The 13,061-nt window shown below is 36.3% G+C and overlaps 1 protein-coding gene across 5 annotated transcripts in view; it reads left to right on the top strand.

Annotated features, from left to right (window-relative positions):
• Positions 1 to 12,487, top strand: part of LOC125673947 (low-density lipoprotein receptor-related protein 2-like) — a 47,587-nt gene extending 35,100 nt beyond the window's left edge. For 2 of the 5 annotated variants that reach the window (XM_048910914.2, XM_048910918.2), the window contains 5 exons: positions 4,427 to 4,471; positions 5,334 to 5,375; positions 6,088 to 6,132; positions 10,958 to 11,039; positions 11,958 to 12,487. In XM_048910914.2, coding sequence (XP_048766871.2) covers positions 4,427 to 4,471; positions 5,334 to 5,375; positions 6,088 to 6,132; positions 10,958 to 11,039; positions 11,958 to 12,147 — 404 coding nt within the window. In that variant the 3' untranslated portion in view covers positions 12,148 to 12,487. The remainder of the gene's footprint in view (positions 1 to 4,426; positions 4,472 to 5,333; positions 5,376 to 6,087; positions 6,133 to 10,957; positions 11,040 to 11,957) is intronic. The other 3 variants (XM_048910915.2, XM_056159582.1, XM_048910916.2) reach the window with 2 other exon arrangements.
• The last annotated feature ends 574 nt before the right edge of the window (positions 12,488 to 13,061 follow it).

Raw genomic sequence — 13,061 nt, 5'->3', positions numbered from 1 at the left:
ATTATCCACTTCATACTTGGATATTTTATTGGAAATAGATATTAACGGCAAACTAACGACTCCACTTTATGACAAGTTCTCCATCGTCAACTTCCCATGTAGCAATATTCCATTATCACCAGCATATGGTGTTTATATATCTAAACTAAATTGGTACGCTAGAGCTTGGTCTGTGCATGGTAAGTATCTAAATCGTGGTAGCCTACTGACAAACAAGTTGAGGGTGCAGGGGCTTCAACAGCATTGTTTAAAGTCAGCATTTCGCAAACTCTATGGTCGGTATAACGGTATAGTTTGCCAATACAACCTGTCATTGGGTCAAATGCTGTCTGACGTGCTTCATACGGATTGTTAGGTCATTCTTTGCTTACACATTTTGACTACAGATAACTCCGATTACTTGATCAGAATATAGGGCTCACGGCGGTTGTGACCGATCGACAGGGAATGTTTACTCCTCCTAGACACCTGATCCCACCTCTGGTATATCCAGGAGTTCGTATTTGCCCAACTATCTATTTTGTATTGCTTATAGGAGTTATGAGATTAATCACTGTCTGTTATCTTCACCTTTCCTGTATTTACACGTAAACTGAACAGTGGGAAAGAAAGATTTAGTTTTCTCTGCCTGTGGAACTGTCCAATATGCAGTCGCATGATTTCAATTCTGACATTTTCCGTTATTATGATTAAGGGTTTCTTTCTCCGAAAACTGAATTTTTAGAGTTAAAGATTTTGCTTTTAGGGGCAGACCCAATGTTGTTGATAATGGAGCTGCAACAATTCCCAAATTTTTTCGATTCACCTCGATTTTGAATTTAGTTATTAGATTTGGTTATATTTGATTCTATTTAAATAGTAATAAGTAGCTTACTTATTCAACATTTACTTTTAATTACTATCATCATCATACACAAACACGACAGATGACGCGGAGGACACATTTTATTGACATTTCGATCATTAGAAATAAAAAATGTAATATAGGAAAAGAACATATTTTAAACATTTTTGACTAGATTGAATTAGCATAAATTACTTTAATCAATTACGTAACTTAGACTTAGAGAAACTAGATACATGATATCCCAGAATCAGTAAATTAGATAGAAATATCAAAGGTATAACTTGACTCAATGTCACTCACTACAAGACTGCTGCAAATCATTGGGAATAGTTAAAACAAAACCTTCATGTTTTCTAGTCAATTACTACCTATCTAAAACCTAAATTACACCACCTTAAAGTTGGAGAAAGCAGCATATATCTTGTATTGTGTGTCAAAAAAATTGGTATGCACTTCGATCCCTACCTCACCTTTGAGAATCATGTATCATCTATTGTGAAAACATGTCACTTTCATATTAGCAATATTCGTCGAATTCACCATTTTATAACTACTGAAGCGTGCTAGACACTTGTCAATGCACTCGTTACATGAAAACCTGATTATGCGAACTATCCTCTATTTGGAATCAACAAGACCACCTTGGACCGCTTTCAGAAGGCACAGAACACCACGGCAAGACTTGTGTCGAGGACAACGACACAAGATCATATTTCCCCAGTCTTAGCGCAGCTGCATTGGCTTCCAGTGCAGTATCGTCCACAAAACAAAATCTTGGTGTTACCCTCTGCGAGCTGACGGAATGTGCTCCCGAATATCTACAAGAACTCATTGAAGTGTATCCCCCATCTCGACCACTAAGATTTGCACAAGGTCTTTTGGGAACGCACGTTCAGTTGGGCTGCAGTCCATTTGTGGAATGACCGACATTTTTAACATTGTTTTCCCTGATTTTTAAGCTTTCTAAAGTACAAGGGTTTCTTTGATCGTTTTAATGTCGATTTTCTAAATGTTTGATTTCGTTGATTCCTAATGTTTTGCATAGTGCTCGACATAAACAATTCCACAGGAAAAAATAACTATTGATCTTATTTACGCACTTTTATTTTGATATCTTTGCAGATATCAGATAATATGCGATTTAATTTCATTGAAATGTGTTTTATCATTTTAATTCCTCTTCTTACCCGTGCAAAGCGCATTAGAGTAATTTGTTTTATGTATTATTATCACGTGTTTCATACCGATTGTTAGGCCATTCTTGGCACACTGATTTTGACTACGAATAACTCCGTTTACCTGTTCAAGATATAGGGCTCACGGTGGGTGTAACCGGTTGACAGGGGATGCTTACTCCTCCTAGTCACCTGATCGCACCCCTGGTGTGTCCAGGGGTCCGTGTTTGCCCAACTATCTATTATGTATTGCTTATAGGAGTTATGAGATTGATCACTGTGGTTTACACCGGCCAGTCGACAAAGAATGCGGCTTACTGGATTCTGTATTCTTTATAAGAATTGAGTTTGATCACTGTTCGTTATCTTCATCTATTCACCTACATACAGATACTTAATGCTCAGGGCCGCTTTATGGTGTTCATTCTAAACACATCAGCAAACTTCAGAGGGCACAAAACACAGCTGCAAGATTAATAACACGCTCAATAAAATCCGACCATATTACTCCTGTTCTAATAGATCTTCACTGGCTCCCAGTTGAATACAGAATTCAATATAAAATACTTCTTCATACTTTCAAATCTCTCAACAACCTATCTCCAGTTTACATAAAGGACGTCCTTACAGTTTACAATCCCACACGATCACTAAGATCCGAATCTCTGCATCTTCTCCACGTACCTCGGACACGTACGAAAAGATATGGGGATCGACGTTTGGACAAGGCTGCATCGGGTCTCTGGAATTCTCTGCCTTTTAAACTCAGATATTGTACTTCATTGTCTGATTTTAAAGTGGACCCCCAAACGCATCTCTTTAGATTAGCTTTTAATTTGTAATTATTTTTATATACTTAGTGCTCTTACATACAGCTCTTACAGTGCTGTTAACAAACAAAAAAACGAAGAAAAAAAACAAACCAAAAAACCAAAAAACCTGCTGTTTGTTATTATACCTATGTCCTTTTTATGTATTGAATTATTCCTAGGGGTTGTTTTAAATTGTTTCATATGTTATTAGGGTAATCATATCATATCGCTATATATTAATAATAAAATTTATGCATTTTTAATTCTGACACTATGAATATTTTATTGACATGTATGTGCACATCGATTTTATAGTATCTTTTCTTTCACATTTGTAAAGCGCTTTAGAGAACTAATGTTGATAGGGCGCTATATAAATCTTTTAATTACAATTACAATTATAATTACACTGTTCGTTATATTTACCTTTCAAAGGAATTAAAATTTCCTCAGAAAAACTTCATGGGTTTGTTTTAAAGGTTTTCCTTAGAAAAGTCATGGCGGGTTTACACCGGCCGGTCGACAAAGAATGCGGCTTACTGGATTCTGTATTCTTTATAAGAATTGAGTTTGATCACTGTTCGTTATCTTCATCTATTCACCTACATACAGATACTTAACGCTTAGGACCGCAGCAGTGAGAGTTCTTTAACGTCGAAAACACCCACTGTGACACGTAACATCAGTTTTCAAAGTCATACGCAAATGACCCGTTATTCTCACTTTTAAGTGCCGAGTGTTTAGCAAACGGTCAATTACTATCTATATTTACGTTTGAGGTTTTGCGCGTTCATAAGACGAGCGGGAGTGGAACTCACGATCTTTCGGTTACGAAGTCAGCGTCCTCCACTGAGCTTAGTCAACCGATGATTAAATTCCGTAGCATTGTTAAAAATCCTGTAGGATATGTTGAATTTGCAAGATATTCTTAATTCAAAAGGTGATGCCAGGTACGCACACTGCTTCATGTAGTAAAGGTGATGCCAGGTACGCACATCGTTTCATGTAGTAAAGGTGATGCCAGGTACGCACACCGTTTCATGTAGTAAAGGTGATGCCAGGTACGCACATCGTTTCATGTAGTAAAGGTGATGCCAGGTACGCACACCGTTTCATGTAGTTTGGTTGAAGGACCACCTGTGATTTTGATCTAGCTAGATTTTCTTTGAAGTGAGCTTATGACAGTGCTGTATTTCGCAACTATTTCGTTTTTCTAGTATAAAAAAGTGTTTAGCATTTCGCAAACTCTATGGTCATTATAACGATCTAGTTTGCCGATACAACCTATCATTGGGTCAAATGCTCTCTGACATGTTTCATACCGATTATTACTCCGTTCGTGGCACACTGATTTTGACTACGGATAACTTCACTTACCTGATCAAGATATAGGGCTCACGGCGGGTGTGACCAGGCTACAGAGGATGCTTACTTCTCCTAGGAACCCGATCCCACCTGTGATATATCCTGTGGTTCTTGTTTTCCCAACTCTCTATTCTGTATGGATTATGGGAGTTATGAAATTGATCACTGTTCGTTATCTTCACCTTTCATAATGCAATATAAAAAGTCATTTTTATTGTCTTTTTCAGGGCCATTAACACAGTTGACATCCACAACCCCGATTACGGATGACGGTATTTTATGAAAATATTTTATTCCTTTTGTAATGTGCATTTTAGTAGGGGTTATATGACTTCCTTCCATCAAGAATATAATAACTTCCTACGAGAAATCGACTTGGCAACGAAAGTTCAATTTCCCATTAGAGATTCACTTTTGGGGGGAATTCCGGGTCTTTAATCTAGGAATTAAATTTCAAAAGAGAAACAAAAGGTTCTGTAGCAAAACAATACAAACATTTGTTGATTTGTTTTTTGTCCCTCTTATAAATACTGACGTCACAAGGTGAGGGTGAAGTACTACATTTATACCCATGCTTAGCGCTCAAGACCGTAGCAGTGGAAGTTATGATGTTTGTTTGCTTGCTGTTATGAAGTTTGCTTGTTGTTATGATGTTTGTTTGCTTGCTGTTATGGTGGTTGCTTGCTTGCTGTTATGATGTTTGTTTGCTTACTGTTATGATGTTTGTTTGCTTGCTGTTATGGTGTTTGTTTGCTTGCGGTTATGATGTTTGTTTGCTTACTGTTATGATGTTTCCTTGCTTGTTGTTATGATGTTTGCTTGCTTGCTGTTATGATGTTTGTTTGCTTGTTGAGATGATGTTTGTTTGCTTGCTGTTATGATGTTTGTTTGCTGATTGTTATGATGTTTGTTTGCTGATTGTTATGATGTTTGTTTGCTGATTGTTATGATGTTTGTTTGCTCGTTGTTATGGTGTTTCTTTACTCGTTGTTATGGTGTTTGTTTGCTTGCTGTTATGATGTTTGCCCAACTCTCTATTCTGTATGGATTATGGGAGTTATGAAATTGACCACTGTTCGTTATCTTCACCTTTCATAATGCAATATAAAAAGTCATTTTTTTTGTCTTTTGCAGGGCCATTAACACCGTTGACCACAACCCCGATTACGGATGACGGTATTTTATGAAAATATTTTATTCCTTTTGTAATGTGCATTTTAGTAGGGGTTATATGACTTCCTTCCATCATTAATATAATAACTTCCTACGAGAAATCGACTTGGCAACGAAAGTTCAATTTCCCATTAGAGATTCACTTTTTGGGGGAATTCCGGGTCTTTTATCTAGAAATTAAATTTCAAAAGAGAAACAAAAGATTCTGTAGCAAAACAATACAAACATTTGTTGATTTGTTTTTCGTCCCTCTTATAAATACTGACGTCACAAGGTGAGGGTGAAGTACTACATTTATACCCATGCTTAGCGCTCAAGACCGTAGCAGTGGAAGTTTCTCAACGGGCAAACGTTTACCGTGACATGGGACTTTCGTTTTGAAAGTCATATACAAAAGACCCAAGATACTCACTTCTAAATGCCAAACGTTTCGCAGTGTCAAGTACTACCAATATTTACTTCTTAGAATTAGCAGTCATGATACGAGCGGGGCTTCATCTCACGACCTTGGTTACGAAGCGAAAGTCTTTCAATCAGCTACTTCGACCAGTTGTCAAATTCAAAAAAATTTGAAGTCTTCTACTGCATTTTAAATTTCTATCATGTAACTATATTTTGCACCTTATTGTTTTTTTTGTTTTTAACAAATTTATTTTCTAGAGTACAAATGTCTTGATAATGCACTTTAGAGAGTCATTTCAATTCTCTTTTACAGGGTCATTGAACCAGTTGAACACCATAGCCCCTATTAAGGATGACGGTATTTCATACAACTATTTCATTCCTTTAGTAATTCATATCTTTATTGGAGTGTTAAAACTTCCTTCCAGAATACTTTATCTTCATAAAAGATATCGACTAAGTCCGTATTTTGGTTAATTATCGCAAAAATTAATTGAGGAAAGTTCAACTCCTGTGTGACAAACGGGATGATTTCAGCTTCTCCATCGTCATTTCCTATATTTATGTAGCAATATTCCATTATAACCTGCATATGGTGTTTATATCTCTCAATTGATTCGATACGCAAAAGCTTGTTCTGCGTATAGTCAGTTTTTAAATCGAAGCAAGCTACTGACAAACAAGTTGATGGTACAGGGGTTTCAACAGTCTCGATTGAAGTCAACATTTCGCAAATTCTATGGTCGTTATAACGATCTAGTTCGGCAACACAACCTGTCATTGGGTCAAATGCTGTCTGACATGTTTCATACCGATTGGTAGACCGTTCTTGGCACACTGATTTTGACTAAGAATACCTCTGTTTACCTGATCAGGATATAGGGCTCACGGCGGGTGTAACCGGTTGACAGGTAAAGTTTACTCCTCCTAGTCACCTGATCCCACATCTGATGTATCCAGGGGTCCGTGTTTGCCCAACTTTCTATTTTATATTGGTAGTAAGAGTTATGAGATGGATCACTGTTCGTTATATTCACCTTTCTTTATAAGAAAATGAATTTTGTGGGATTTCAAGTCTGGTACTTAAAGAAGCATCGTTTTCCAGCAGACTTTGCTTTACGTCATTGAGATATTCATTGATTAATATTGAGACGTCAGCAACAACATAGAAGGTGAAAATAACGAAGAGGGATCAATCTCATAACTCCTATAAGCAATACGAAATAAATGGGAAATTCTGTCATTGTGCCTCTAATGAGATGATAAATCAAATCAAATTTTCTGTAAAACAGTTCATCGTGTGCCCTTTATCTCATATTGTCTACTGTCCATTCACCGATCACAGTATCTTAGTGGTCAAATCGTATGCTTAGTGATATGTAGGTAGTAAGTTCGAGTCCCGGTCGCGCCAAACCTAAGACGAAGAATAAGTAGTGATTGGTCCTTCCATTAACATTTGGCACCTAAAAATTAGGAGTCACGGGTCTTTTGGAAGTCCTTCGATCGCGGCAAGTGTTATAATGTTAAGAACCTTTAATGCCAAGGACCAAAGCTCTAAATTCGTGTTGCGTTATCTACAATTAGAGGCGTGTTAATATGAATACAAAACTTGTAGATGGGGCATACAACAAACAAATAAAGAAAAACAACTTGTCCCAAACTTAATTGGAAAATTGAATTTTATCCCAGAGGAAAGGTCATACCCCCTAAATAGGAAACAGTAAAAGTGGAATTGGTTCATCTAAAAATGTTGGCAAGAAACAATTCCAGTTATGCCTAGTAAGATGTTTGTTTACTTGCTGCTATGATGTTTGTTTACTTGTTGTTATGATGTTTGTTTGCTTGTTGTTAGGATGTTTATTTGGTTGCTGTTATGATGTTTGTTTGCTTGTTGTTATGGTGTTTGTTTGCTTGTTGCTATGATGGTTGCTTGCTTCCTGTTGTGATGTTTGCTTGCTTGTTGTTATGATGTTTGTTTGCTTGTTGTTATGATGTTTGTTTGCTTGCTGTTATGATGTTTGTTTTCTTGCTGTTATGATGTTTGTTTGCTTGCTGTTATGATGTTTGTTTGCTTGCTGTTATGGTGTTTGTTTGCTTGTTGCTATGATGGTTGCTTGCTTCCTGTTGTGATGTTTGCTTGCTTGTTGTTATGATGTTTGTTTGCTTGTTGTTATGATGTTTGTTTGCTTGCTGTTATGATGTTTGTTTTCTTGCTGTTATGATGTTTGTTTGCTTGCTGTTATGATGTTTGTTTGCTTGCTGTTATGATGTTTGTTTGTTTGTTGTTATGATGTTTGTTTGCTTGTTGTTATGATGTTTGTTTGCTTGTTGTTATGGTGTTTGTTTGCTTGTTGCTATGATGGTTGCTTGCTTCCTGTTGTGATGTTTGCTTGCTTGTTGTTATGATGTTTGTTTGCTTGTTGTTATGATGTTTGTTTGCTTGCTGTTATGATGTTTGTTTTCTTGCTGTTATGATGTTTGTTTGCTTGCTGTTATGATGTTTGTTTGCTTGCTGTTATGATGTTTGTTTGCTTGTTGTTATGATGTTTGTTTGCTTGTTGTTATGGTGTTTGTTTGCTTGTTGTTATGATGTTTGTTTGCTTGCTGTTATGATGTTTGTTTGCTTGCTGTTATGATTTTGTTTGCTTGCTGTTATGATGTTTTTTTGCTTGTTATTATGATGTTTGTTTGCTTATTGTTATGGAGGTTGCTTACTTGTTGTTATGATGTGTGTTTGCTTTTTGTTATGATTTTGTTTGCTTGCTGTTATGATGTTTGTGTGCTTGTTGTTATGGTGTTTGTTGGCTTGTTGTTATGATGTTTGTTTGCTTGCTGTTATGATGTTTGTTTGCTTGCTGTTATGATTTTGTTTGCTTGCTGTTATGATGGGTTTTTTTGCTTGCTGTTATGATGTTTGTTTTTCTTGTTGTTTTGGTGTTTGATTGTTTGTTGTTATGATGTTTGTTTGCTTGTTGTTATGATGTGTGTTTGCTTGCTGTTATGATGTTTGTTTGCTTGCTGTTATGGTGGTTGGTTGCTTGTTGTTATGATGTGTGTTTGCTTGTTGTTATGATGTGTGTTTGCTTGCTGTTATGATGTTTGTTTGCTTGCTGTTATGATGTTTGTTTGCTTTTTGTTATGATGTTTGTTTGCTTGCTGTTATAATGTTTGCTTGCTGTTATGGTGGTTGCTTGCTTGCTGTTATGATTTTGTTTGCTTGCTGTTATGACGTTTGTTTGCTTGCTGTTATGATATTTGTTTGCTTGTTGTTTTGATGTTTGTTTGCTTGTTGTTATGATGTGTGTTTGCTTGCTGTTATGATGTTTGTTTGCTTTTTGTTATGATGTTTGTTTGCTTGCTGTTATGATGTTTGCTTGCTGTTATGGTGGTTGCTTGCTTGTTGTTATGATTGTGTTTGCTTGCTGTTATGACGTTTGTTTGATTGCTGTTATGATGTTTTTTGCTTGTTGTTTTGATGTTTGTTTGCTTGTTGTTATGGTGTTTGTTTGGTTGTTGTTATGACGTTTGTTTGCTTGCTGTTATGATGTTTGTTTGCTTGTTGTTTTGATGTTTGTTTGCTTGTTGTTATGATGTTTGTTTGCTTGTTGTTATGGTAATTACTTGCTTGTTGTTATGATATTTGTTTGCTTTATGTTTAACATCCCAGTCGAGAATTTCTCACTCTTGTGGGACTGTCACCAGCTTTTGATCTGAAGTGCAATTTATTTCAGATAGAAGGACGTTTCATAAACTAGCCCATGGGTTGACATTGTGTAGTCGTAATATATAAATTGAGAGTTTTATTTTGGAATACGAAGGGAAAATAGTTCAAAATGTTCTGTTCAAGAATAGCAAAGCTAACACTTGCCATATGAATATACAGTCTTCCTCAGGTAGTGAATAGATAATCAGCCAGGTAGCACATCCAACCGTTTAGATACAATTTTTCAAAGGTACAGTTAGAAAAATGAAAACATTCTTATATCGTTTAGATTCCAATGAAAGGTGAAGATAACAAACAGTGATCAATCTCACTACGTGTTGAAATCAGAGTGCATTGATGGGACTACACTGTGGAATTTAAAGAATGCAATGTACACCAGCCTGCAATTCGAAGTCAGATTTCTGCAAACTTTGTCCACCGAGAAATGTGTTGACTTATAATGATATGAATCTAGAAAACACATTGATACAATTAGGCTAAATGATAGACTTTATACTGCATCTTCATTCAGTATAGTTTCAATTTTGTTGAAATCAAACTGCCGCCCTATCCTATCTGCTTAAGGTAGCTTGTTCAATAACAGTGAAATTGGTTTATATTAACATCCTTCCAAGAAAAACACCTTATGCTATGCGATTTGAAAAAAAAATGAAATGCTAATACGACTTCTACCAATCGCGACAAATTTGGTTAAGAAAGAGTATATTCTGAAGATTTACACTATTTCCAGTACCATCAAACGTGAGGTACCTGTAATAACAATTTATCGGAGCAGTGTACAAGCATTCTGAGATGGCTAGTGTAAATAGATGACAAGTCGTCCACTACAGTTGTTATTTCATGCTCACTCGGCTGAGCACAGCAGTCCACGTACCACTGACAAAATCATTAAACCACTGTAAAGTGTTCCAAAGAAGTCAGGTTAATCCGCCGTAAAATGTCCCAAAGAAGTCAGGTTAAACCACCGTAAAATGTTCCAAAAAAGTCAGGTTAATCCACCGTGAAGTATTCCAAAGAAGTCAGGTTAATCCGCAGTGAAGTATCCCAAAGAAGTCAGGTTAATCCGCCGTAAAGTGTCCCAAAGAAGTCAGGTTAATCCGCCGTAAAGTGTCCCAAAGAAGTCAGGTTAATCCGCCGTAAAATGTTTTAAAGAAGTCAGGTTAATACGCCGTAAAGTGTCCCAAAGAAGTCAGGTTAATCCGCAGTAAAGAGTCCCAAAGAAGTCAGGTTAATCCGCCGTAAGTCCCAAAGAAGTCAGGTTAATCCGCAGTAAAGTGTCCCAAAGAAGTCAGGTTAAACTACCGTAAAGTGTCCCAAAGAAGTCAGGTCAATCCGCCATAAAATGTTTCAAAGAAGTCAGGTTAATCCGCAGTAAAGTGTCCCAAAGAAGTCAGGATAATCCGCCGTAAAGTGTCCCAAAAAGTCAGGTTAATAATCTTGCATGTTACATCCTTTGCAGATGGATGGAGTAAATATTGGTGGATATCCCTGATTGCTGTGGCAGTGATAGTTTTCATTTCCTTTGCAGTAATCCTACTCCAGTAAGCTCTTATAAATAGTAATTTATCATAACATGTATATTTCGTGTTCATTTAACTCAACTCTATACCACAGATATTGAGAAAGAGCAAGCTAGAATAAAGCCCCCCCCCCCCCCGGTCCCCATTAGTCACAAGAATTCAATATAGGCTTTATTTATTTGTGTATTCAGAAATAGGCATATAGAACTATATATAGATAGATATTTAAGACAAGACGCCTTATAAAATAACTGCACGATGCATTTATGTGTCATACAGGGAGGATTGTCCATGAACGTCACATGGCTTATTTCTATAATGGGGTCCCTTTAAACAACAGAAACATATAAACTGAGAAACTTAGTAAACATGGTAAAACTCCCTTTGAAATATATACAAATATACAATCAAGATAATATAATCAAGATTGGTATGGATTTGGGCTAATTTGAGTTTTGAGATGAAACATTATTTGCTTCTGAAATTTGCAAAAGTATAATTTTTGTAAATGGTAGCTGCTATTGGTGAAGAATCATATATGTTTGCGAGATGGGCACCTATATTTTTAAAAGTACACTATCCTTCACCTTTGACAGGATATTTGGAATTTTTATTATCTTTCTGACATTCTTTAGAACTGAAAATATGTTGCAACATAATGCTCATTTTTAATTAGACAGTAAAATTGCAAAAAAGTAAACTAGCCGAATAAATCTGACCAGCTAAAATACCGTGCCATATCAGGTTCTTAGTCCTTATCTCCTACTGTCTCTTGTAGGATCTGCATTGTAAGATATATATATATATATATAGTGAGAGAGAGAGAGACAGAGAGAGAGAGAGAGAGAGAGAGAGAGAGAGAGAGAGAGAGAGAGAGAGAGAGGGGGGGCTTTACGCGATATGTTAGTACGTTTAATATTCCCATTGTATTTCATGTAGTTCACGCTTACGACAGAGGAAACCAGAATCTCAGAGGAGGCCTCAGGAACAGACACATGTAAACAGAAGAATCAGTGGACAAACGTCTGGGGAAATCGTTGTTGGAATCATCGAAGTTCAGTTTGATGACATCAAAAACCACGTCAGACCCACATACGGCAGACCTCCTATAGGAAGGCCGTTGACCTAGGACAGAACAAGAATACAATTTTTTTTTTCATATTAATATGTAATATTTTGGAATGGGCTGTGAACATAGAAATCATTTCTTTTTGCATTCCTATACCTTAATATCAATGATGTGTTGATAAAGACATACAACACCTGAATCATATCAGTCTCTGAAACGACCAATATTCAAGTTATCACTCATAGCCGCTGCATGTACAATATGTTTTCGACTCCAGCTGAAATTTAGAATAGCACAAAATACTTTTTGTCCCATATGTTTCTCGATTATATTACTGCTTATAAGAATAATCAATATAAACTCAATGTACCTTGTACTGGAAATTAAAAACAAAATCTTACAATTTCTAAATGAAAACAAACAGCGAACAGAAAATTGTCAGAAGGGAAGTAATTCAAAATGATATTTTTGACTGTAAAATACAAGGGCAGTAACCTGTGATGGAAGATAACTATTGTCATTGTAATTGTAATGAAAAGATTATGACCCCTGGGTCGAGGCCTCTGCTGGTGGACTGTTAGTCCCCGAGGATCTCCACAGCCCAGTAGCTAAGTACTTCGTTACTAGCTTGAAAATACGGATGTATATTTAATTGCTGTTATAAAATTTAGAAATTCATTTCAAAATTAAGGATTATCTCCCTCATGCATATCTCTTATCCTTGGACGAATTTGGCTCCACTTTTTGGCACGCTGTTTTTGGCTATATTTAGCTCTAAATCTTCATAGTTATTTCGGATATCAAACATTTCGGTTGAGCATCACTGAAGAGACATTATTTGTCGAAATGCGCATCTGGTGAATCAAAATTGGTACCGTATAAGTTTGACATATAGCGCCCTATCAACATTAGTTCTCTAAAGCGCTTTACAAATGTGAAAGAAAAGATAATATAAAATCGATGTGCACATACAT

The sequence above is a fragment of the Ostrea edulis genome, chromosome 3 (assembly GCF_947568905.1).
Source record: "Ostrea edulis chromosome 3, xbOstEdul1.1, whole genome shotgun sequence".
In the NCBI taxonomy this organism is placed as follows: Eukaryota; Metazoa; Mollusca; class Bivalvia; order Ostreida; family Ostreidae; genus Ostrea; species Ostrea edulis.
Note: the sequence above shows the minus strand (reverse complement) of the source record. Positions and strands in the feature narration are given on the sequence as shown.